We start from the raw sequence: 24,460 nt of genomic DNA, 5'->3' as shown, positions 1-24,460 counted from the left end.
GTTTGCCTAAAAATGTTCTCCTTTTAAATTGTAAGATAAAATGACCAACCTGGCTCAAAACCATGTAAAAGTGACCACATCAGAACACACTGTACTCGCACCAGTTAACGAGGCCACAAAAACATAACTTTAAATAAAACTTGTAATAAGAGCTTGCACAAGCAACCTGTGGGTTTAGTCTCCTTATAAATAAGATGAACCCCTCCTCCAGAATTTACAAAAGAGATATATTGTTAAATTTGTGACTTTTAGATAAGCTGACATGACTTTTGTTTTCATCAAACAGAATATGCTAGCCATTTCAGCCTATTTTCCGTCTTTGAGCCAAGTTCAACTAACAGACTTCTTCTATTCAAAGTCTTGGCAAGAAGGTATAATAGTGATTGGCGATACCAGACAAATAATCTAAGTAGGTGCCTTTTTACCTGAGTCTGGAGGCGACAGCACCTTGTTGATGGGGATCTTGTTAAGTCACTGATACCTCTGAAAGACTCCCTGTGTGAGTTGTGTTTCTTACTGCAGCAAGTCTCCATCTTATCACCTGCTGGGTTAATTTCAACATGCGGATTTTGAAGGGACAGATTTGAATCAGTTCCTACCCTTTGACCCTCTATGAGCCTTCTTTCCCCGAGTTCTTTAATGTGGTTAAAATTATAGCACACCATGTTTCCCCATCTTTAATAACCTTAATTCGCCAAATCTTTAAATGTACTAAATGAAGTTTGTCACCTTTTGCTTCCCTGTTAATGGACTTATACCACATCTCCTGTGACCTTTGATCTTATACGTTGATGTGTCCCTGTGGGAGACATGATGATGATTTTGTACATTAAACAATTGTGAGCTGGCAGCAAAATGCTCTCTCCCTCAATATATAAAGCAGCTTAAAGTCCAATCATACCAGTTGTTAAGGCAAGGCTCAACTGGCGAAAGTCTTAAGAAATAAACATTGTAGATACCATGATCTCTGTCTACTCTGTCTTCTTAACTCTGCTGCTTTTCACTGAGCTGAGCAGCCACTCAGTCACCGTAGCCATGCCTGCAACTAATGCAGAGGATGGTACAACAGAAGAAGACAGCCTGGGTTTGATACTGGGTGACGAGTCGATCTCTGAGCCCGCTGTGATCCCACCGGTGTTCAGGCAGCGCCGAATCAGGGATGAAGATGGGAACCCAACAATCATCATCTCGGTAAGTGTTGCAACTTTCATCATGCATTAACGTTATTCCTTTTTGTTGCGACTTTTTAGCCTTTATTGTTATCGCACAGTGGAGACAAGATCTCCCATTTCTTTTCCTTTTCCCCTGAACCCCAAATGGTGTGGGCGGATGGCTGCCCCTCCCAGAACCTGGTTCTACTGGAGGCTTCTTTCTGTATGAAAAGAGTGTTTTTCCTCCTCATTGTTGTCAACTGCTTGGCTTCAAAGGGGTTCGTTTGATTGTATTATTGTAGGGGTCTATGCCTTTGAATATAAAGTATATAATGCCTTGAAGGGATTTTGCACTATATAAACAAAATTGATTTAAACTGAAGAAAGAACATTTTTCTTACAGTAATATATTTGAATTGTACTCAATATACAATATATACAATAATTTTTACTACGCTGATCCTGATAATAATCAGGTGTCAGTCATTATGGTTATGTTATAAAGGATTCTGAATTGGTTGAAGGTCCAGTAACTCTTATTAAGAAGTATTAAAGTAGTTCTTTGTAGTACAAGTGTTGCTGGAACTTAAACCTGAGCAGATGTCCATGCGCCTTTGAAGTAACAAACTAATTTTACAGTGTGGGCCAAATACAGTCCAGTTTGATCTGAAGTGGGGGAGACCAGTGAAATTTCATATAGTTTTAACTACATGTTTTATGCCCGAGATACCTTAATTTAAGGAAAAGAAGTGCAATTTCAACTACACGTCTTAGTTTTTCTACATGGAAAATAAAAGCTGTTGTGGCAGCCTGACTCTTTGTGCTTGTATTGTAAAAAATAAATGTGTAAAATTACAGCAAAAGTTCTGGTAGCTAAAATTACCAGACTGTTCTGTAATTATAAAGGAGAAAGCGTTCATTAATTCTTGTAAAAAATATCCAGAAATTTTTATATTGGATTATGAAAAAACTTATATAAAACTATAACTGTGTAGGTAATTGTCAAGTACTTTGATGTAGAATAAAAGCCTGTACAGGTGGCCCTGTTGAATAAGAAATGCTTTAAAACTTAAAATCTTATCTCTCTCTCACTATATATATATATATATATATATATATATATATATATATATATATATATATATATATATGTATGTATATATATATATATATATATATATATATATATATATATATATATATATATATATATATATATATTTCTTGGCTGCTGCCTCAAAGCACACTGTGTGCTGTCTATCTTGCGTGCTGCACAATATCGTTTATTATTTAGTAACTACTGATATCTATGACTAGCTAGTTTATTGTGATGGTGCTTTTTTTTTTTTTTCATTATGTTGCTCTTTGTTGTTTGCTGTCTCCCCTGTTTTTTTTTGTTTTTCTTTCTCTCCATACAGGTGACCCAGGAGTTTTTTTTTGTTTGTTTTTTTTTTCTCTCTTCCCCCCCTTCTGACCGTCTCTTCTCCCCTTTGGTTTTCTTTCTTCCTCTCCCCCTCTTTCTTTCATTCTTTCCCCCTGTCCTATTAAAAAAAAAAAAAAGTTTGACACCCCTGCTTCCACACTGTTCCCATAAAGGATTCTAATTTTCCCAAAAGTCCCCACAAAACAAAGGAGCTTGTAACAAAAACACACTCTTCCTGGAATGTAATTACTAATATTGCAAAATCAGTGTTGTTTTATGTTCATCTGAGACAGTATTTCTGAGTGAATCTATGGACAAGAGACTGATATATGCTGATTTTTGGTTTGGAAATAATGAATTGATATTTTCTTCTCTTTGTAAGGTGACCTTGGGTATTAGAAAGGCGCCCTCAAATATAACGTACTATTATTATTATTAGGTATAGTTCATTTTTATTCTTGAAGTTGACTAGAGTTGCTCACAGTTCAAAATACTGCTTAAAAAGCTGTGCACGTGAGGCTATATCCACACAAGGGAATAGCTCCTTTGAAATGAAAATGAAAAATATTACCTCAAGGTCTGTCAAGAATATGGAAAAGCAAGAGGTAGGCATATAACACTAACCGAGAAGAAAAGTTGGCCAGTCAAAAGTCAATAAATAACAATGCACTACACTGTCTGACATTAGAAAAGGAGGTAAAGTTCCACACCATTGATGTTGCAAGAAAAAAATCTAAATTTTCGTTGTTGACAAAAGGCCAAAATACCCATGTACATACTACGTACATCCATTGCAGCCCTTTTCCCCAACTGTTTAAGCTAGCTTTCTTTTGATTGCTGCCCCTCATTTTTATTTTATTTTATTTTTTTACAAACACCCACAGAAAATATGGAAAAAACAATTAAAGGTCCACTTTTCACAATACTAAAAGGCTATTTAACCAAAGACCAACCCTGCTTCGAATCCCCACCTAAACATAGTCTTACACTCTCCTGAACAGGGATGTCAAGCTCACTTGACATTGGGGGCCACATACCGAGCCCACTTTGATATAAAGTAGAGTGGACCTGTGAAACTGTGCTAAATGTGTAAAATGACAAAAAAAAAGTTATGGAAGTTCATTGCACAGACTGTCCTGTAAATAGAAAATATAACGTTTTCATTCATTCACAGTGGGCTGGATATATTCTGGCGCCCAGGCCTTATGTTTGACACCCCTAGGGTAAGCACTATAATTAGTGCTTAAAGAAAATTATAACCAGCGATTTTGATTCTTTTTTGGATCAAATTAACTTAACAGCAAACTATCCACTGTCATTCAGCCTAACACTGTTCTGCCAGTGACGGTCATGCCTCATAAATCTTCATTGTATGAGATTTTTTTTCATAACAACCTCAGCTAACCATAGTTCAACAACAAAGAGCACATTATCTCCATCCTGTGACTGAATACTTGACCCCTTTCAATTGGCCACCGTCCTCGCTTCTACTGTTAAGTCAATACTTCACATAAATCTATAAAAATATTTTACGGCAACGCTGGAAAACTGGGAAATACTATTAAGCGAAAAGGTCAAATGATCACAAGCCTATAAAGATTTATTGGACTCTCAGTGGGAAGAATGACGATATATCAGTGTTTCCCCCAAATGTTTAGCTACGATGTGTAAAAGGTTTATCTGCAGACTGCGTCTTGTGTGTTATGAACAGGGTGGTTATCTCTGTGGTAATGGGAAACAGGCAGCCATGATGGAGACAAAGACATCTGGGCGAACCGGAGCTGTGGAAGAAAACGGGCCACTGTGATATAGTAAAAAATGAGGGAACACATTTCTTCCATTTGGGGTTCTTGTGGCTTGGATCAGCTGGTAAAAGCAGATCCAACACCTGTACTACAAGTAAAAAGGATAATCTTTAAAAGCTGTTCCTGCAACCTGACCATCCAGAGTTCACATCCTACAGTACGGGAATGTGTGTGTGTGGGCTCCGGGTGTCACATGTAATCACTGATCAATATGATGTTTTTCAGGATGCAAGGCTGAAAGGGCACAGTGTTCGAGGGCTGAACCCGGCCTTCACTCGGAGCCTTCCTCTCCTCGCAGATCGAAGCCTGAGCCACACTCCTGCCGAGTACAGCGTGAAGATAGATCGCAGAGATACCGACCTTGACGGTAAGCATATGGAAAACCAGCATTTCTTGGAAAATAAACTTAAAAAAAAAAAAAAAATGCCATATAAACTCAACTGCTCTATGTGGTTTCCTTTCCTAACCTAGTGCTGCGATGTATGATTGGAAGAGTGTACCGGCCCTGCTGGGAAGCATGAGCGACGTCAATGAATGTTTCCTCCTGTATGGTATAAGAAGATTAATTTACTTGTAGGAAATAAAGCAGACAAACATGGAAAACAAAATAAAAGTTTATTAACAATTGCAAGCTGTGTGTTTAAAGAGTGGATGTAAATGGTAGAATCTTGAAAATAATTGAAAGGTAAAATTTACATACTAGCAGTGACGATATACATTTTATTTCCAAGAAGGCGTTATTAGACTCATTTTAAAATTGATTAGTGATAAAGTGCAATGACCAGCTTGCTTTTCGCCTAACAATGTTGGACATTTTAGTGACATTTTCAGAAAGAGTTAAATAACACTGTTGTGCACATTTCATACGAAGCCTCAGTGTAGCTTAGCATAAAAATATTTAACTCTTAACAGCAATCACTAAGTCACTAAAGATCACGTGATATTTTACCGTGTGTGTATATATAAAATACTCGAGGTTAAACAAGATGACAAATGATTCTAAATGGCAGCCCAAGCTGGAGTATACTCGTAGTACACAAGCTTCAGCTGCTTCATATAAATATCTGATAGAAAAGTCCTTATTGTGTCATCGTTAGTGCAAACACTGGTTAGACTCTGAAGAAACTGGTCAGCTTCCCTTGTCCAGCTATGAGCTTCTTCTTACTCAAGGCCTTGCTGCCATTTTTGCCAGGCATTTTGACTGATGTGCGAGTTGGCTGTTTCTTCTCCGGAGGCTCATTTTCAGATCCACCGTGTTGGTCCAGCTGCTTTCTCTTGTTACCCCTGCTTTGCATCTGAAAGCCAGTTCCCTTTCCATTAACCAGGCTTGCACCTTGTTTTGGGGCATTTCCACTTCTTTGCTCGAGAGCAGCCCCCCGCTGTATCTCACCCCGTGCCTTATTTGTACATTCAGAGGACTTGGCTGCAAATGTAAAAGAAAAACAAAAATGAAATAAATAATTAAAAAGCAAAAGTAAGTGTGACAAGTTGGTAGGGGGGAAAGGGAAAAATGTTGTGACGAAATTGCTTACGTTAGCTGCTAGTTGAAGCAGGCTGTGTGTTTATTCTCTGAACCTGAATTTCAACATTTGTCATGTTAACCTGATGGAGCAGAGCCTGAATTCCCACGGAACAAAAAGCAGAAGGGGGAAATGGGCAAAAAGTCTGTACAAGACTGTGTGTGTGTGTGTTTTGTTTTTTTACGACAGATGTGGGGGTGAGGAGGTTTTATAGAATGGGAATTAATTTAACAGCAAGTTGTAAGTACCAGTCCCACAACTGGGACTGAGAAGGCTCCAAGGCCGGAGCTGAGAAGGTGAGCCTGGGCCTCGATCCAGCTGTGTGCCGTCAGAGGAAACAGAAGTCTGTTCCAGCAGATAAAATGCAGCACGTCTTGTTCTGACATTTGACATGTTGCTGAGTACAAAAAAATAAAAGATGGTGGTGGGGTAGGGGGTGTAGCTTGTAAAGAAAAATAACATAAACTTTTACCTTTTGTTGAGTCTTCCACATCAGAGCTGCACCCATCATTCACAGATGTGGTGGTTTTAGCTTTGGGTGGGTGCACGCAAGTGGGAACCTGGCTAGTGCTCGGGAAGTCCAGCACACGGTTGAGAGGGAGCTCTTCGTCATTGTAAGTGCAGGCGAACTGGGATCGGATGACTCTCTCTCGGACCTGGAATAAATGCAAAACAACTGAAATCCAGCTGATATGGCGACTGGTGATCAGTATCAACAACTGAGGGCAGGTGGCCGAGATTTTTCTGGCTCTTTCTTTTGGCGTTTTGAAACAAAGACCCTTTTAAGTACTTTTCCACTCCTGCTCAGCGGGTTTCAGCAGCTGGATCTGCTAATTAGCACTGAAGTACACAAACTACTTTCTTTCCTTGCTCTGATATTGTAATCAAATGTATTATAGGCCAAACCTAAAAGGGAACATGCATATCTGCACTAAAATTCGTGGAAATCCAACCAACGGCAGTCAAGACATTTCACAGAAAGCACAACTTCTGTGGTGTTAAATCAGAAGAATTTTTGGCACATCTCAAAGAGGTTTTCTCTGGAGCTAAAGGAAAATTACCAGCGCTGCAATAAAGTTTTATTTTTTTAAACCACTTTTGTTGAGTGGGGTTTCATGTACTCAAGTGTAATAGACTTTTCTTTTTATCATCAAGAAAATGCGTCAATTTCTGTCAAATAAGGTACCACAAAACAGTCATGCTTACGTCTGAAGTAGCCCCGAAAAACGTGACTCAGAGCCAGAAAAAACACAATGTGTGAAAAGTATGCGGATCACGAAAGTCATTAGCATCAATTACCATTATTAGGTCATTGTAATCCATCCAATAGTTGCTCAGATCTTTCAATAACAAAAACAATAAAAGGGTATGGTTTTTAATTAGGGGATAAGATTCCTGGCTTTTAAAGCATGTTTTATGTTGGGGTTTTTTGAACAACTAAAAGTTTTAATATGTTGCTGAAATCCCAGAAATGAGAAAGATGAGATTTTCTTTTCTAGCCAACTGATATACTGTGCATTGCTCCTATCAATTACCACATCCTTTAAAAAACAAAAAAACAAAACAAAAATCCCAACAGCCAAGTTTCTATAACAAAGTGAATGATATTGAAGCCTACAATCCCAGCCCAGGGGCACACACAGATCCACAGCTTTTCATCCACTGTTTGATGTACGCCTGCTTGGGATTATCACAATCCAGGGATTTCACCCTTCAGGCCAATGGGCCACAGTAAGGAGAAGAAATGTGAGAGAGCAAAGCTTGGTGGGTCCGCGGAGCACAAAGGGGATCAAAGCCTTTGTGCTTCTCAAAAGAACTTCTTTAAAGAGGACCTAAAACAACAGAAACCCCAGCACCGAGGCACACTTCAGTAACGGAGCTACTGGTTGCATGCTAATAAAACCTAAAGAAGATGGAAGGGGATGGAAGAGCTGCACGGCCAAACTATGACCCACAGAGAACAACTAATCCAATTACAACAGGTGGAAGCCTGACATGGCACCTTGTGGTCACATAGCCCTCATTCCTCCGAACACAACTGTCCTGAAATAACCTACGTCTGACCCGACACCTGACCGAGACATTCCTGATAGCATTTTAAAAAGCAGGTGCAAGCCATTTCTGCAGCTTTGTGTTCTGACATCTGCTTTTGTAGAAGTGAGAACAAAGCAGTAGCAGGTGCAGCGGAACCAGAGCTATATATAAAATAAAATGAATATATAGCTAAAGGTGAATGCACCTCATTTGAACATCGTTACTTGTGTCACAGAGGAAGCAGGAGTTTTTCTCGTGTTTTTCAATGTTTTGATCATCTGTGGTAATAGTGGAAGGAAGAAAGAGGAGGAAAAGAAAAGAAAAAGACCTGGAAACAACCCAAAAGCAGAAACTAAATCTGTCCATCTCTGTGTGTGCCGGTTGACGTCAGTGCATGATGAAACCGCTGGAGAAGTCTAGGATAAAGTCATTTAGCAGACAACAGGAAACAATAACCTTTCAAGTTTCCCTTGCTAGTCGAGTTACGCGACTGATATGGCATCTTCAAAGTGAAATTGATGCAGAAAGCTTCCGCTCACCGAGTTCAGGAAGCGGTGAGCTGCCCAGGGACCATTACAGCGCACTCAAACAGGAAGGCAGCCAGATTGTGGGGAGCTAAAATGACATCTGGTAGCACAATCAAATAAAGGAGCTATTTCACAAAATGTGTCTAGCATACATCTTCTAATAAGTGCTTCACACTTCATGTTTGCTTAAAGGATAATAGCTTGCAATCTAGAGCTGGGTGATGCAGCAGCACTACCCTAAAAATACCTCTTACCACCACAAGAAAAATAAAATGGCATTACCGGTATATTCTGAGAAATAAGTTGTCTTTTTTTTGTTGCTACAATTAATTTTCAGTTTCAGAAAATAGCATATCTTAGCAATTTGATCCAAGTATTACATTTCATTCAGTGTAACTCATAACAACAGTCACACTCTTTACCCTTAAAATATAAAGCAATATTTTAAGGGAAAGACAATAATACAAACAAAACAGAAAACCACCAACAATCTTGATTCCCTATGAGCAAGCACTTTGGCCACAGTGGGAAGGAAAAACTCCCTTTTGACAGGAAGAAACCTCAGGCCGAATCAGGCTCATGGAGGTGCAGCCCTAATTGAGACCAGAAAGAAGGACAAACAACACACTAGAATTTAAGATGTAAAGTGTCCTATCTCTAAGGGAGAGACCAGCTCATTTCTGCCGCTTGTATCCACAATCTCGTTCTTTCAGTCACTACCCACAGCTCGTGGCCATAGGTGAGGGTAGGGACGTAGATCGACCGGTAAATTGAGAGCTTTGCTTTTACACTCAGCTCTCTCTTCACCAAGACAGACTGGTGCAGCATCTGCATCTCTCATCACTGGCGAACAAGACCTCGAGATACTTGAACTCCTCTACTTGGGGAAGGAACTCATCCCTGACCCGGAGTGGGCAATCCACCCTTTTCCGGTTGAGAACCATGGCCTCAGATTTGGAGGTGCTGATCCTCATTCTCGCTGCTTCACACTCGGCTGCGAACCGTTCCAGTGCGAGCTGGAGGCCATCACCCGATGAAGCCAACAGAACCACATCATCCACGAAAAGCAGAGATGAGATTCTGAGGCCACCGAAGTGAAAGCCCTCCGCCACTTGGCTGCACCTAGAAATCCTGTCCATAAAAATTATGAACAGAATCTGTGACAAAGGGCAGCCCTGGCGGAGCCCATCACCCACCGGGAATGAGTCAGACTTATTGCCGGCAATAATAATAATAATAATAATAATAATAATAATAATAATAATAATAATAATAATAATAATGGATTGGATTTATATAGCGCTTTTCAAGGCACCCAAAGCGCTTTACAATGCTACTATTCATTCACTCTCACATTCACACACTGGTGGAGGCAGCTACAGTTGTAGCCACAGCTGCCCTGGGGCAGACTGACAGAAGTGAGGCTGCCATATCGCGCCATCGGCCCCTCTGGCCAACGCCAGTAGGCGGTAGGTAAAGTGTCTTGCCCAAGGACACAACAATCAGGACAGAGAGCCCGGGGATCGAACCGGCGTGTGAACCAAGCTCTTGCAACAGTTGTATAGTGATCGAATGGCCCGTAGCAATGGGCCAGACACCCCATACTCCCGGCGCACCTCCCACAGGACACCCCGAGGGACACGGTCGAATGCCTTCTCCAAGTCCACAAAACACATGTAGACTGGTTGGGCAAACTCCCATGCACCCTCAAGTATCCTGGAGAGGATAAAGAGCTGGTCCAGTGTTCCGCGAATCAGGACAAAAACCGCATTGTTCCTCCTGTATCCGAGGTTCGACTAGCGGACGAACTCTCCTTTCCAGCACCCTGGCATAGACGTTCCCAGGGAGGCTGAGGAGTGTGATCCCCCTGTAGTTGGAACACACCCTCTGGTCCCCCTTCTTAAAGATGGGGACCACCACCCCGGTCTGCCAGTCCACAGGTACTGCCCCTGATCTCCACGCAGCATTGTAGAGCCGTGTCAACCAGAACAGCCCTACAACGTCCAGAGCCTTCAGGAACTCTGGGCGGACCTCATCCACACCAGGGGCTCTGCCACCAAGGAGTTGTTTAACTGCCTTACTGACCTCGCCCCCGGAAATTGGCGGGTCATTCCCCTCATCCCCAGACTCTGCTTCCTCCTCGGAAGACGTGTCAGTGGGATTAAGGAAGTCCTCGAAGTACTCCTTCCACCACCTGACAATTTTCTCAGTCGAAGTCAGCAGCGCTCCGCCAGCACTATACACAGTGCAGGTAGAGCACCGCTTTCCCCTCCTGAGACGCCTGACAGTTTGCCAGAATCTCTTCGAGGCAGTCCGAAAGTCTTTTTCCATGGCCTCTCCGAACTCCTCCCACACCCGAGTTTTTGCTTCAGCCACTGTCCGAGCTGCATTCCGCTTGGCCTGTCGGTACCTGTCAGCTGCCTCCGAAGTCCCACAGGCTAACCAAGCCCGATAGGACTCCTTCTTGAGCCTGGTGGCTCCCTTCACCTCTGGTGTCCACCATTTGGTTCGGGGGTTACCACCATGACACACACACCACCTTGCGGCCGCAGCTCAATGCAGCAGCTTCGGCAATGGAGATGCTGAACATGGTCCATTCAGACTCAATGTCCCCACTCTGCCTCGGAATGCAATGAAGCTCTGCCGGAGGTGTGCGTTGAAGATCTCATGGACTGGGGCCTCTGCTAGACGTTCCCAGCACACCGTCACTACGCGTTTAGGTGCACCGGGTCTGTCCAGCGTCCTCCCCCACCACCTGATCCAACTTACAGGACTTAAAGGATCTGTAGTTAACAGCTAACGTACAACATCTTGCCATCCATGCTAGATACCAGAGCACACCTTCAGGAGTCTAGTGGAGTCCATACCTTGACAGTTCAGGGCCGTTTTGGCAGCAAAAAGGGGCCAACGCAATATTAGGCAGGTGGTCATAATGTAATGCTTGTGTGACTGAAGCGAGTGAACCAGAGAAACATTTAACGTAAACACTCAAATTCGACTCTTATCGCCATAAAAGACTTCAGATGGGACATTCTGTGGGACAACTGCCCTTTGCCAAAGTCTCTAAACACTTTCCTTGTGAATTTATGGTCTCACTGACCCGTTTCAGTTTATACGGGATAAAAATTTTTGTAAATTTTAGTGATGCTAGGTAGGTGCCAGAAAAGAGGATTTTCCAAGAAAACAGGCACTGTTAACAGGTTACTGGTTTGAATGCCCCATACATAACTTTTTCAGCACGCTCGAACCAACACTAAGCTAAAACCCAGCTGTGCAAACGGGAAGAGTGGAAGTCAGTTAAGATGAGAGCTTCAGCTAAGCAAATAAATAATATAAAACCAGGAAGAAATTACAGGATATAAAGACATTATTTTCAATGTTTGGACATCTGATTCAGTTTGGAGAGGTTCATATTTAGGATTTGGGGCTCTTGGACAAAGGGGCCCACGTTACCTTGGGTTTGAGCAGGTCTAGTCGGCTCTGGACTCTGTTCTTTAGGGGTTCTGGAGAACATCCAGTAGACACTTCAGGGGATCTGAGGAGAGAGAGCCACAGCGAGAAGCAAAGAAAATTTTTCAATAAATTAAAAAAGCTACAAGCTTACATGGCCACAGTAACCGAGAAATCTGCCTGCTATTTCTTCAAACAACGTTCTCCCTTTAAAACTCTCACCATGTAAAGATGTTTTCACTAGCATTAGCCGTACAGTGTCACCCGCCCCTGTAGCCACAAACACAACCAGTGGCTGTATTATTTTTATTTCAGAGCAGATAAATTGTTCCATTGTGATGTGGGAGGATTTTCCTCCATATGGTTTCAGAGGAAAGTCGCACAGATCCATGTTGGCCTATTTTATATTTCAGGGGGATTCCCACTCTCACTGAACCCTGTGGTAGTGAAAAAAGTCTTTACTGGTTTCAGACTCAGATTCAGAGTTTACTGCAACAAACTAATCACAAATATAATTATTCTCTCCTTTGGCATTATTGTGTCACTGACAAAGAACTGAGGAAAAAGAACTCAAGTGATGGTATTGCTTTGGAAAGAAACTCACATATTTGGACTCTTGGGATCAATAACCCATACAAAATATTATAAGAAGACCAGCAACATCTTTCAAGAACTTGCCCATCATATTAAGGCAGACAGTAAACTACAAGCTCATTTAACTCGAATTAATCCGACGAGGCTGTGAACACGATGAAGTTCCAGTTTAACATAGAAAAATTAATAAATACAAAGTAGTGATTTTGCTCTATTACAGTGTTATATAATGTAAGCGCTCTTTACTGTGTTTGCACATGGCACTGAAGGAAATGGTAACAGTCACTTCATGAAATTTGGGTACTGCACCACTAGAAATCTAATATTTGGATAAGACAATCAAATATTAAAAATTAAAACTAGATAAATTGATATTGTATTTTTGTTTCACTTCTTTAAAAGCAATTTTTGGTTGACCTTAAAACCCACTATTAGTCAAACTCCCCTAAATTTACTTTTATTTTACTATTATAACCTTTCTTCTAGAGGTCATCACATAATGCAGTAAGTCAGGCCTGCTTTAATTCTTAATTTTGCCAAATGTAGCCTTAATATTTATTTTAACCAACTGAAAATGCAGATATCAGATTTTGAGTGAACTGCAGAATTAACAGGAACCAACCTGAACAGCGTGAGGACGCAGGTCCCCTCTGCTCCACCGAGGACGGGCTGATCCTCGGACAGCAGGTCGGCTTTGCTTTGACACGGAGGAGTCAGGGCTTCTTCATCCAGCAGCGCCATCAGCACCTTCACAGTGTCACGACCTCCGTATGCTGTAGCGTGATTGACTGCATACACTTTTGGCTGGGGGTGAAGACCAACATAACTACAGTCACAGCTCTGCCAGATGGTGAACAGACAGTGAAACATGAAGTGGGTTCAATGTATGGACTTGTGGCGAGAAGGAAAAGCCCAGAGTGGAGCCAGCTGGCTGAAAGCAGAGGTTATACATTACCCTTGCAGGACTTATCCCTGTCCCGCTTCCATTAGCAGACTGCTTCTGGATCTGGTGTAGCTGGCAGATCCTCTCCTTTAGCTCCTGTGCAGTCTCCTCAGCAGCAGCGTACACGGCATCTCCGCTGCTGCGACCCTTCACCAACACCGCCCTGATGGCGGTCACCAGCCTGGCTCCACATACACTGGGAAGTCAACAAAGTGACAAGGGAACAAGAAATGAGCTACAGGAAGAGAAGAAACGCTGAATAACTTTGGAAAGGAGCAGATTCTTTCTTATGCGGGACACACAGTGGTTTTCATCTGGATGGAGTAAACAGTCTTCAAGAGTTCAGCCAACATTTGCCAGCATGAATAACGCTCTCGCAGAAAAGCCGGGGCTTTAGTCTGAATGTCTTTAAAAGATATACTGCTTCTTCACTTTCAATTAATTGGACACTGAATTTCAGGGCTCAGAGTAATTGTTTCAGCATTAACATCCAGTAGAGCTTTATTTCACTATAGCAGAGTTTTGCCAATGTTAACAGTTATAACAGTTACATGGTCACTGCACTCCGGTCTGATTTTCCTCTTTATGTCGCAGTTGGGAGGGGGGGTGTTGATCCGTGTTTGTCTCCACAGTATGTCCAAAAATCATAGCAACATATCATTTATGTAAGTTTCAAACAGTCAAGTGCACCAAAATGTTTTGGTGGCGAGGCGGTGGTCCAAACCTGACCCGGCTCTGATGCGAGGGAGCGAGCGCGCCTCAGTAACAGAATCATTTGGGAAAACAGATGTTCGCTGAACAAGGGGCCCTGAACTCGCCACAGAAGGTGTTTGTATGAGGAAATACGGTACTCCACTGAGAGCGTAAAGGCACTGCCTGCTGAAAGACACGTTGGCCATGCTCATCAGCATCTCATCAGACGGGAGTTCTCAACGACCCGCGTGAACTGAGAACCCTCAGAAGAGCAGCGAGAGTTGAACACGGCACTGCACAAACATCATGTGTTGTTATGGCTCGAGCGAATCCGCCGTTGCTACTGGGACTGCTTACAAAAGGCTCCTTCTGCAGCTTCAGCTCAAAGCTCACATGATTGAACTGCTAAATTATTTGTGATAGCCACTTCTGTTGTGGTGCCAGATGCTTTGACATCTAAAATAATCTGTAACAGTATAGAGAGTGATCTGTGGAGCTCTAGGTTTGATGATAGTTCATCAAAGTGAGCGAAGCAAACACACGGGGAACAAGTTATTTAACAAAGATGGGCTTTGATGTAGCAAAGATGAACATGCTTTAGCAATCCAAATGTTATCATGCTTAGATGGGAGTCATTACAGGGATTTGGGAGGAAATAATAAGAAGCAGTGGGGGGACAGGTGGATTTTATGATCACAGGTGTGATTTCAGCACAGTCTGATCCGCCCTGCTACAAATATTCCCACCAGTCGTAGCAGCGCACTGCCAAATCCTTGAATTCACAAGAACTGAGTCAGCTCCTCCAGAAAGGAAGCGGGATTTAACCTGAACTGAAGTGGAGAAATTCAAAGAAAAATCCAATCCAATTATAAATCACAAGTTTCACTGTGCTTGACTTCAGCTGCCGCCAGGTGCTCAGCTTTTCTTGGAATCTCTGCATTCTCCTCATCAGCTTAGGATGACTCTGGATATGAAATACATGTGTGTGTACTATAAAAGCACAAGTTATTAAATACTGTAGAACAATTTGAAATTATTAGGTATTTATCTGAAACTGAAAACCTTTTCGGGGTTCCCTCAGGTCAATAAAAGTAAAGAAATCTGTTACTTATATTGCATGATTCAAACATTTTTAGTCATGCTTAAACATTAACACAGTAACACGCAACAGTATGTGTGTTACAGTAAACTAGGAAAAAATGACAGATTCTTTTACATGATTTTTAAGGTGTTCTAGAAATGATTACCTGAAAAAATAATTAAAGACAGCTTTTTGACAAAAAAAACAACAACAACAACAAAAAAAAAAAAAAACCCCATTTACTTCAATGCCCACTTTGTACAAAAGATTTAGATTTCAAAAACATTTGTTGTTAATATGTTGATTAAGAAGACTATTAATTAACTGCTACTTACATAAAAATATACTATATATGTGTGAATGACATGAAGTGATATAGCTAGCCTCACAATGTAATTAACATTAAACTAAGCAGATGCTTATGCTAAGCTTACAAGCTGTAAACATAAAGTAGGAAACATTATTCATCTTGTGTGAGATGATAGCCAATGTGTGATAATTTATAGGTTAAGAGGCACTAAAAACTATGTTATTCAGACTCCAGCGTTTTGATAAAGCTAGAGTAGCGTGTTCTGTTGGTATTTAGATATTATGTGAAACTAAGCGAAGCTGCTAGCTACAAGTTAAAAAAAAAATTGAAAAAAAAGTTATATGGTTGAGAAAAAAAAAGCGAACAATTTTGTTTTTTCTGTTGTTGAAAATCTAAGTGATGCCTGATGTATTTATAACTTCTATTGCAATTTGACTTCAATTCTTTAGAAAACAAAGAATTTCCAGTTCAGGTGATAGAGTGCATCTCAACTTCCCAACATTTACATTTAGTTCTGTCTCTACGGTGGAGGCGTATGTCAAACTAAGCAGCAAGACAGAGAGCAAGTGGAAGCCTGGATCAAACAGTTCTGTGTACCTTGGGTCGGGGATCTCCCCCAGTATTTCTTCCAGGTTGTCTACAAACTGGACAAAGTCAGACAGGCCTTTGACATGCTTTCTCAGTGGGTCAGATTCAGCTGGAGCATAGCCCTTCCCTCCAAGCTGGAGAGCCCTAACAAAAGACGTCACGGCCTGCAAAAAAAAAAAAAAAAAAAAAAAAAAAGCAAAAGCATGAGAACGACCCAGATGTTGCACCAGAGAGGATTACTCTCATTTACTTGAGCACATAATGACTGGGGGTGTTCTTACCAAGAACAGAGAAGTGTTGCTGTTGTGCGCAGCATGCTTGATGTCAGTAAACGCCTGTCGTCCAAGAGTGCGACTGGGAACGTCGAGGATTAGCGCCATGGCAATGTCGTTCTTGGTGTTTACCAGCAAATTCAGATAGGAGCAGAAAACGCGTCTCACAGCCATTTTCACCTACAGACAAATAGAAAACACACAAGACCAAAGATTTTTACATTTTAATAAACTGTCAACGGTTCCCCAAGATTATAAGGGAAACTAACAGAAAGTCTATTAAATCTTAAACTGGGTAACGTGTTTGAGATGCATTTTTGGTTGCATCCTCTCATTGGTATTATGGCATTCAAAGGCTAATGAACAGTTAATGAACAGTGCAGCACAGTGGCACGGTGGTTAGCACTGTTGCTGCACAGCAAGAAGGTCCTGAGTTCAATTCCACCATCAGGCCGGGGTCTTTCTGTGTGGAGTTTGCATGTTCTCCCCGTGTTTGCGTGGGTTCTCTCCGGGTACTACGGCTTCCTCCCACCGTCCAAAGACATGCAGCTTGTGGGGATAGGTTAATTGATTAATCCAAATTGTCACTAGGTGTGAATGTGCGAGTGAATGTGAGTGTGAATGGTTGTCTGTCCCTGTGTGTTGGCCCTGCGACAGACTGGCGACCTGTCCAGGGTGCACCCCGCCTTTCGCCCTATGACAGCTGGGATAGGCTCCAGCGCCCCCCGCGACCCTGAAAAGGATAAGCGGAAGCGAATGGATGGATGAACAGTTAACGTCATGGCATTAATGCAAGTGCTTAACCAGCACTTTGGAAATTTTGGGTTTTGTTTACTTTCATTTTTCAGATGAAAAACTCATGATGTAACTACACATTGTGTCAACCCTCCTCAAACAACTGTGATTAGCCAACTCAGTACCATTGTTTCCTCAAGTACATTTCCTGCAACTTCTACTTCAAATAGATTGGAAGGGTTTGGGTCAATTTGAAGAGAGAAAAATCAGCGCATTCTAGTGATTTGGTAGCAGAATTGAAAAGCAACAGAGGTACAGTAGGAACAAATATGAATACTGTTTCATATTATATTCATACTTTTCTCAATTGGTCAGAAGGGAGGTGTCCTTCTTGGCCACTGTATTTAAATATGGTGGTGGAAGACAGTGGCTGCACACCCGCTCCTATGCATTTATAATAGATTATAAGTGTAGTTTGTTGGAAGACATAACTACACAATGTATATTTATCCTTTCCTTTGAATTAAATAACCTCAAAAGGTTACTGACTGCTGGTGCCAAGGAGACTGGAAACAAGCCCGATCAATAAACCAGGCACCTAATAGATACAGTTAAACCTTCAGCTCCCTTGTTTCCCCAATTAGTGACCATACCAGATAGAGCCACATAGAGTTGTGTCTCCTCATTGTTTCAAACTGGGGATGTTCTAGGTGTAAGGTGACTGTGTTAATCACCACATCATAGATGGCAGCTAGGTATCATGTTTATAAATCTCTCCCCTGTCTTGACCTTACAATAGTTTAAGAAGAAAGGCTACAATTAACATTAAAAACTAAAGCTGAAAAAAACAAAACAAACAAACAAACAAAAAAAACCTACCTGGAGGAAATATTTTAAACGCAAAATGAAATAAAACAAAAACTTATATTAGTACCTCAGTTTTTTTTATTTTTTTATTTTTATTGTTTTAAGACCAAACAAACCATCCATCAGTTATATTGTAAGGTGATAGACAGAAAATCCCAACAACCAGATGGTCTCCTATGAACATGATTTTGGCAACAACGAGGAGAAAGAACTCTCTTTCAACAGGAATAGACCACCTCCCATGACTAGTTTAGGGGTAAGGGTCTAGAGATATCACTGAAACAAAAATGTACGGATTTGATGGAGAGTTATCTGCTGTATTAGTTTGCCATTCTGCAGCCAAACAAAGCAGAGACTCCAGGAAGTTACTGGAACCAGACAAGACAGCGGCAAATTATTTTTATTTCCCTATTTATATTAAAACAGCAGATAATCTCTCCGTGTCTGTTTTTACTTCTGCTAAGCAAACCAGCAACAACATTTACTTCAGTAAAAACCTTCGGTCTGAAATGCCCAAACTGGAAAGTAGCTTTAGTTCCCGAGTAAAACGGCTACAAACAGCAGCTGGCATCGCTCCAGTAAAAAATTACATCAGCACAGCAAGCCTCCTCTCTAAAACCCCATAAATTTGCAAGAGGCAGAAGAGACCAGCAAAGAGACTGTGTTACAGAAGCTCCTGTGTCGTGTTTTAAACATCTGCCTGGTAATTGAATTCACATTGCACCCTTAAATCTGAGTGATGTGATATAGAGCTCCTGTCAATAAGAGCAGGATGGATTCCAGACAGAAATTACACTGAAGGCTGGGAAAGCAAAAGCATGGATTACTGCCTGCAGGAGAGAAGCATTTCATATTACTAAAACACAATATTCAAAGGCAGAAGGCAAAGTGGAAATAAAGGATTTCTTGTGGGAGTTTATGAAACAAGTTGCACCTTTCACTGAAGCAGAAAAAACACAGTTGGGCCTACCTGTGAGCTGCAGGACCTGCCTTTACCAGATGGGGTTGACGGGACTGAGGAAACTGGCAACTCTGGGACTTCCACGTTGCCCGATAGGAACTCAAACAGCTGGATCTTGGCAAAAGAATTTACAAAAGCAGAGAGAGAGAGAGGGGATAAACAGATTGGCCTTATCTCCAACTGTGTAGCCAGTGTGATCATCCACAATCAACATCATCAGCCTGATTTCAACCAGCTCACCAGGCTCACAGGCTCCTCTGGATCAGAGTCCACCAGCCTCAGCTGTTTGTACATGAAGAGGAGATCAATCAGGTCGATGGTGTTGGAGCGTTTCAGGAACGACTCGTATGCCTCCACAATGAGATCATAGTTCTCCAGGCGTGCAGGGCTGGGGGGCAGCAGGTGAAGTTTGTCTAACAATAAGTGTTTCCAGGCCATCAGGACATCACTCAGAGCCACTTTGAACTCTCCGCCATGCTGTCACAGGAAGAGAGAAAGCAGCATGTGCAATTACAAACAGCCTGGAAACAATCAGTTCAAAAGCAAAGAGACCTTCTGCAGCCGTCCAAAAATAAGCCATGAGTGGTCTCACCCGGAAACCTGCAGTAATGTCATCAGTTATAGACGTGATGACAGTCGGCCTGATGGTTCAATTGAACTATGCCGTGATGATGATGTGAAATGGGCTCACACAGCCTCGCTTTTACGACACCGGATAACAGACACACTGTATATTTTTCCTCCTTAATTCCATTTATTTTCCATTTTGCGAAAGAGGAAATTCATCAGTTGCCTCACCTTCAAAATTCAACTTTATCCTAAATGAGTCCAGAAACATTAACATTTAAAAAAAAAAAAAAAAAGAGTATCCTCAGAGCGACTGAGAGTGAAGCGTGAAAGGCTGGGTTTACAACATGGTTGCTGTCACAGTACGTTTCAATTCAGTTTTAATTTTCCAGCACCAACTCACAATAAATCAACTCAAAGCTCTTTATATTGGCAAGTGTCAGAAACGTCCAAAAAGACGAGATTGCCTGTAAGCAAGCAAGCATTTGTGACAGTGGGAAGGAAGAACTCCCTTTTAACAGGAAGAAAACTCCAGCTGAGCCAGGCTAACACAGGGGCAGCCATCTGCCATGAATTGGGGAGGCAGAAAAAAAATTAAGAAAAAGAGAAGACAAAAGTTAATGCCATGCAGCAGAGTGCATCATGGGAAGTCCCACACAAGCCTGAGCCTACACCAGCTCAACTAACAACTGATTCAGGTTCACCTGATGCAGCCATAACCATGCTTTACCAAATCATTATCAAAAGTAAGAGTTTGAAGCCTATTCTTAAAACAGAGCCCGTCTCCTGAACCCAAACTGAGAACTGGTTCCATAGTGGAGGGGCCTGAAAGCTGAAGGCTCTGCATGAGATTGAAGGAATACAACACTCCAGTCTGGAAGTACTAAATAAATGAACTGTGTCTGTGAAGGTTCTCAGTCATCCAGGTCATCGTAGTCAAAGGAGCTTGCAAAGAAAAGCGTCTGGACTTCTTTAAGTTGCTTGAAGACGTTTCACCTCTCATCCGAGAAGCTTCTTCAGTTCTAAGGTCAAATGGTGCAGAGTCCCAGATTTAAACCTAGTGGGAGTGTCCCCCCACAGAGGGACAAAAGGACCCCCTGACTCACATCCTGGGCCATCTGACCTCAGGAATTCATATGATAAGGTGGGGCCAGGTTTCACAATGAGCTCACCTGAAACCCTGGCTGATTGGGACCCACACCCAATTTCACACCTTGGCTCATCAGGGGGTCCTTTTGTCCCTCTGTGGGGGGACACTCCCACTAGGTTTAAATCTGGGACTCTGCACCATTTGACCTTAGAACTGAAGAAGCTTCTCGGATGAGAGGTGAAATGTCTTCAAGCAACTTAAAGAAGTCCAGATGCTTTTCTTTGCAAGCTCCTTTGACAATAAATGAACTAATTTTTCAGCGTCAGTCTGAGACAGGATGTTTCTATTTTTAACAAATATTGTGCAGATTAAAGAAAACAGTCTTACATATTTGTTTAATATGTGCAGCGACGGATATATCCTGTTATAAAATGGCTCTAAGATTTCTCAGTGTTACTGGATAGCCTGACCCTTTTGTTAAATAAAGGGCCTAAAATGCAAGTTATTGGTTTACCATTAGACAAAGTTTGATAACTTCAGAAAACCTTGGGCTATCAGAATTGCTGCATTTCAGCTACTTTAACTTTACTTTTAGATGGATTTTTTTTAAAATCTGTATATATATAGGCATTTTTAAGCATAAAGGGACCAAACTACAGAGGAATAAAGCTGATCAGCCACAGCATGAAATTATGGGAAAGTGTAGTGGAAGCTCGATTAAGAATGGAGGTGATGATTTGCGAGTGGCAGTAGGGTCTCGTGCCAGGAAAGAGCACTTTGAAAGTCAGACGTAGACCCATTGAGACTTTGTGGATTTAGTCAAAGCATGTGGCGAGGGAGGAGGTGAGTTACTGCATGAGGAACTAAGTAGCAGCAAATGGCACACATGAGGGCAATGAGGTGGGATAGGTGGTTTCAAGGTAGAGGTGAGACTGCATCAAGGGTCATCTGTGTGACCTGTCCTTTATAGATATGAATCAGATCAGTAAAAGTATTTTAAAGTGTATGAATAAATGAATCAAGTCCAGAACCGTATTACTTAAAACTGAGTAACTTTGAGGTGGTGTTGCAGCATTTTAATAAACCTATTTTAAACTGCATTTTACATCCAATCTTTTTTTGTAGTTTCTGTGTATTCCTTGTGGTCTAACAACAAAGCTGTGGAAGAAATCAAGATACATGTTGTGTATTATTTGTGCAAAAATGATGCAATCATGAAAAAAGCCCATCAGCTACGCAGTCTGAAAACCTTTCGACTGGTACTTTGGGTCAAAGCGTGACTTTTGTGGCTTGTGAAAATAAGGAGCAGGCTGATGGGAGATCTCATCTAGAGAAGAGGCGTTCAAATCAGTAAGACTGAGAGTAAGTGCATGCAGGTGAAAGAAAAAGGAGCACAGCAGAGAACGAGTTGGTGAAGATGAATTTGAATATTTGTGGTCAACTGTTCAAAGCAGCAGCAGGGTGGAGGAGATGGATGAGAATATAAGGAGAAGGGTTAGAAGATGTCATGTGGCTTAGACAGTCACTCAGCTGGATGCAGCTGAGTTAAAGATGCTACGATTGTGATTGAGTGGGACTGTTAGGGAAGAGTGCAGAAAGGTGGGTTATTTAAGATCTCCATGTTTTCAATCATTATCCAACACCAGCCTCTTATGTTGCTCACAAAAATACACAAATTAATAAATAATAAGCACATAAAAATAAAGCTACTATTTGTGGTAGAGTGTAGAGGATGAATTCAGAAGTATGACAGCCTGAGGAGATAAACTGCTCTGACGCCTGGAAGTTCGGCAGCTGATACTCCTGTATCACTCGCCAGATGGCAGCCTGGCTTACAGGCTGTGCCTGGTGTTGTCTTTTCATATCCTTTGAGCTCTGCGCAAATTAGAGGATGCTGCTAAAGATGGAGCTGGCAGGCAGGGGGGAAACTGGAATGCCACAGATGAGGTTGATGGAGGTGGTGAGAGAGGACAGATACAAATAATCTGTGGTATTTTCAGGGTGTTAGGGTTACCTTTTTATTCACTTCTGCCATGGCCACCTGCAGCACCATAAGCATGCCATCAGCTCCATGAATGGTGGTCCTCTCAGACTGTAAGACCCGGTGACGCTCCCTCCTGAAGGTTTTCACCATCAGCTTGAGTTGGTCTCCTATACCCTCCATTATTCCCTTAAACAAAAGCAACAAAAAAATTCTATCGCACATTTAAATGCAACAAAGTTTTTTTTATATACGTATATATACATATACACATATATGTATACATGTATGTATACATGTATGTATACATGTATGTATACATGTATGTATACATGTATGTATACATGTATGTATACATGTATGTATACATGTATGTATAGATAGATAGATAGATAGATAGATAGATAGATAGATAGATAGATAGATAGATAGATAGATAGATAGATAGATAGATAGATAGATAGATAGATAGATAGATAGATAGAGATAGAGAACAAAACATAAAACAAGCCTGATGTTAAACTGAACTTGATTTAAAAGCCAACATAAAAGATGTGTTTTAAGTGTGATTTGAAGGACTGTGTAGATTCTGAAGTACGAATATCATATGGCAAGTGATGTGAAGTGATGTGTACCTACATTTGGACTAAAATGCTGCTGCAATGGAGAGATGAGTGTTGACGACCCAAATAGAGAAAACTGCGGTAGTCCAGTTTAGAGGTGATGAAGGCATGAATAAATTTTTCTAGGTCTTTAGGAGGAAGATGATGCTTCGCAATTTCACGTAACTGATTAAAAACCGATTTCACAACTGTGGACACTTGCTTCTCTAATTTAAAAGAGCCATCTAAAAACATGCCGAGATTTCTTACAGTGTGGAAATGATGACAAGCAAGAGGACCAAGGGCATCAGTTATCCAAAAGGGCCATGACTTCCAAAAACAATAACTTCAGTCCTATTTCCATTTAGGGCGAGAAAATTGTGTTTTAACCACTCTTTAACATCATGTAGGCAGTTAAGCAGAAGGTGAAGGGGGACAGAGACATACAATTTCAAGGGGAAGTAAATTTGGATGTCATCAGTATAACAGTGAAAGGGAATGTGTATTTCCTGAAAATGGATCCCAAAGGTATCATGTATAAAAAAAAAAGCAGAGAGTTGGATCCAAAACAGACACAAAACAGACCCCGGTGGCACACCACAACAAATAGGGGGAGTATTTCCCAATAGCAACAGAAAAAGACCTCTCTTTAAAGATAAAACTGTGCCTTTAAGACCAACGACATGGTCAAGTCGGATAAAAATAATGTTATGAATAACTGTGTCAAAGGCGGCAGTCAAATGTAAAGTGACTAAAGCAACAGAACAACCTTAGTCGACAGAGCTTCCTTGAAAAGGCGAGAAGGAAGAATATCTTGAGGGGAATTTGAAGGCCTTAAGTTACTGATTGCTTCCTTCAAGAAAGGAAAAAGTCACTGGCAAAAAAAAAAAAGAAACCCTCAAAACCAATTTATACATATAGTTCTTTAAATACAGAAAGACATACCTGAAATTAATTTAAAGACTTAATTTTCATACAGGGTCTCAGTGGCATGTAACACCTTCGATAACTTGTAAGTATTTCACAGCAAAAATGTGTCCACATTTTACATCTACAACTACATACATATATACAACACAGCGTTTATTCACTTTACATTAAAAAAGACTGATTAAACAACGCAAACCTCTTAAATTGCTGCAGTCTTCCAAGAGCACACAGTCACGACACAAAGCAGCTGTTTTGAAATTTTAAATTGCCGATGACGTTGTTCCTTTTTGTCCAATCACCTCTCAGCAAATAGCGGGGGTGAGATTTTTCTTTTCG

General features: G+C 41.3%; 2 protein-coding genes across 3 annotated transcripts; one reads left to right on the top strand and one right to left on the bottom strand.

Annotated features, from left to right (window-relative positions):
* The first annotated feature begins 893 nt into the window (after nucleotides 1–893).
* On the top strand, nucleotides 894–5,010 carry pmch (pro-melanin-concentrating hormone). The gene is made up of 3 exons (XM_026147078.2): nucleotides 894–1,191; nucleotides 4,605–4,746; nucleotides 4,851–5,010. Exons 1-3 carry the CDS (start codon nucleotides 961–963, stop codon nucleotides 4,898–4,900), a joined length of 423 nt encoding a protein of 140 aa, XP_026002863.1. The 5' UTR covers nucleotides 894–960; the 3' UTR covers nucleotides 4,901–5,010.
* Nucleotides 4,976–24,460, bottom strand: parpbp (PARP1 binding protein). 2 transcript variants are annotated; one of them, XM_026147074.2, is made up of 11 exons: nucleotides 24,321–24,460; nucleotides 22,626–22,781; nucleotides 19,195–19,431; nucleotides 18,964–19,068; nucleotides 16,401–16,571; nucleotides 16,129–16,283; nucleotides 13,460–13,643; nucleotides 13,127–13,308; nucleotides 11,914–11,995; nucleotides 6,372–6,555; nucleotides 4,976–5,802 (listed from the first exon to the last, which is right to left on the bottom strand). In XM_026147074.2, exons 2-11 carry the CDS (start codon nucleotides 22,773–22,775, stop codon nucleotides 5,489–5,491), a joined length of 1,764 nt encoding a protein of 587 aa, XP_026002859.2. In that variant the 5' UTR covers nucleotides 22,776–22,781; nucleotides 24,321–24,460; the 3' UTR covers nucleotides 4,976–5,488. The 2 variants fall into 2 exon arrangements, with proteins under 2 accessions (XP_026002859.2, XP_080147562.1); XM_080291436.1 differs by having other exon boundaries at nucleotides 18,964–19,062.

The sequence above is a fragment of the Astatotilapia calliptera genome, chromosome 17 (genome assembly GCF_964374335.1).
Source record: "Astatotilapia calliptera chromosome 17, fAstCal68.1, whole genome shotgun sequence".
Classification (NCBI taxonomy): domain Eukaryota; kingdom Metazoa; phylum Chordata; class Actinopteri; order Cichliformes; family Cichlidae; genus Astatotilapia; species Astatotilapia calliptera.
Note: the sequence above shows the minus strand (reverse complement) of the source record. Positions and strands in the feature narration are given on the sequence as shown.

Bases quoted from the DNA above. Each gene is read 5' to 3' on its own strand.
- parpbp (XM_026147074.2), bottom strand. From the start codon at position 22,775: ATGGAGGGTATAGGAGACCAACTCAAGCTGATGGTGAAAACCTTCAGG. The intron at 16,284-16,400 runs GTAAGAACACCC...TTTTTTTTGCAG, and splicing joins GCAACACTTCTCTGTTCTTG to GCCGTGACGTCTTTTGTTAG. The intron at 6,556-11,913 runs GTAACGTGGGCC...CATTTATTCCAG, and splicing joins TAGACCTGCTCAAACCCAAG to GTCCGAGAGAGAGTCATCCG.
- pmch (XM_026147078.2), top strand. From the start codon at position 961: ATGATCTCTGTCTACTCTGTCTTCTTAACTCTGCTGCTTTTCACTGAG. The intron at 1,192-4,604 runs GTAAGTGTTGCA...GATGTTTTTCAG, and splicing joins ACCCAACAATCATCATCTCG to GATGCAAGGCTGAAAGGGCA. The intron at 4,747-4,850 runs GTAAGCATATGG...TTCCTAACCTAG, and splicing joins CAGAGATACCGACCTTGACG to TGCTGCGATGTATGATTGGA.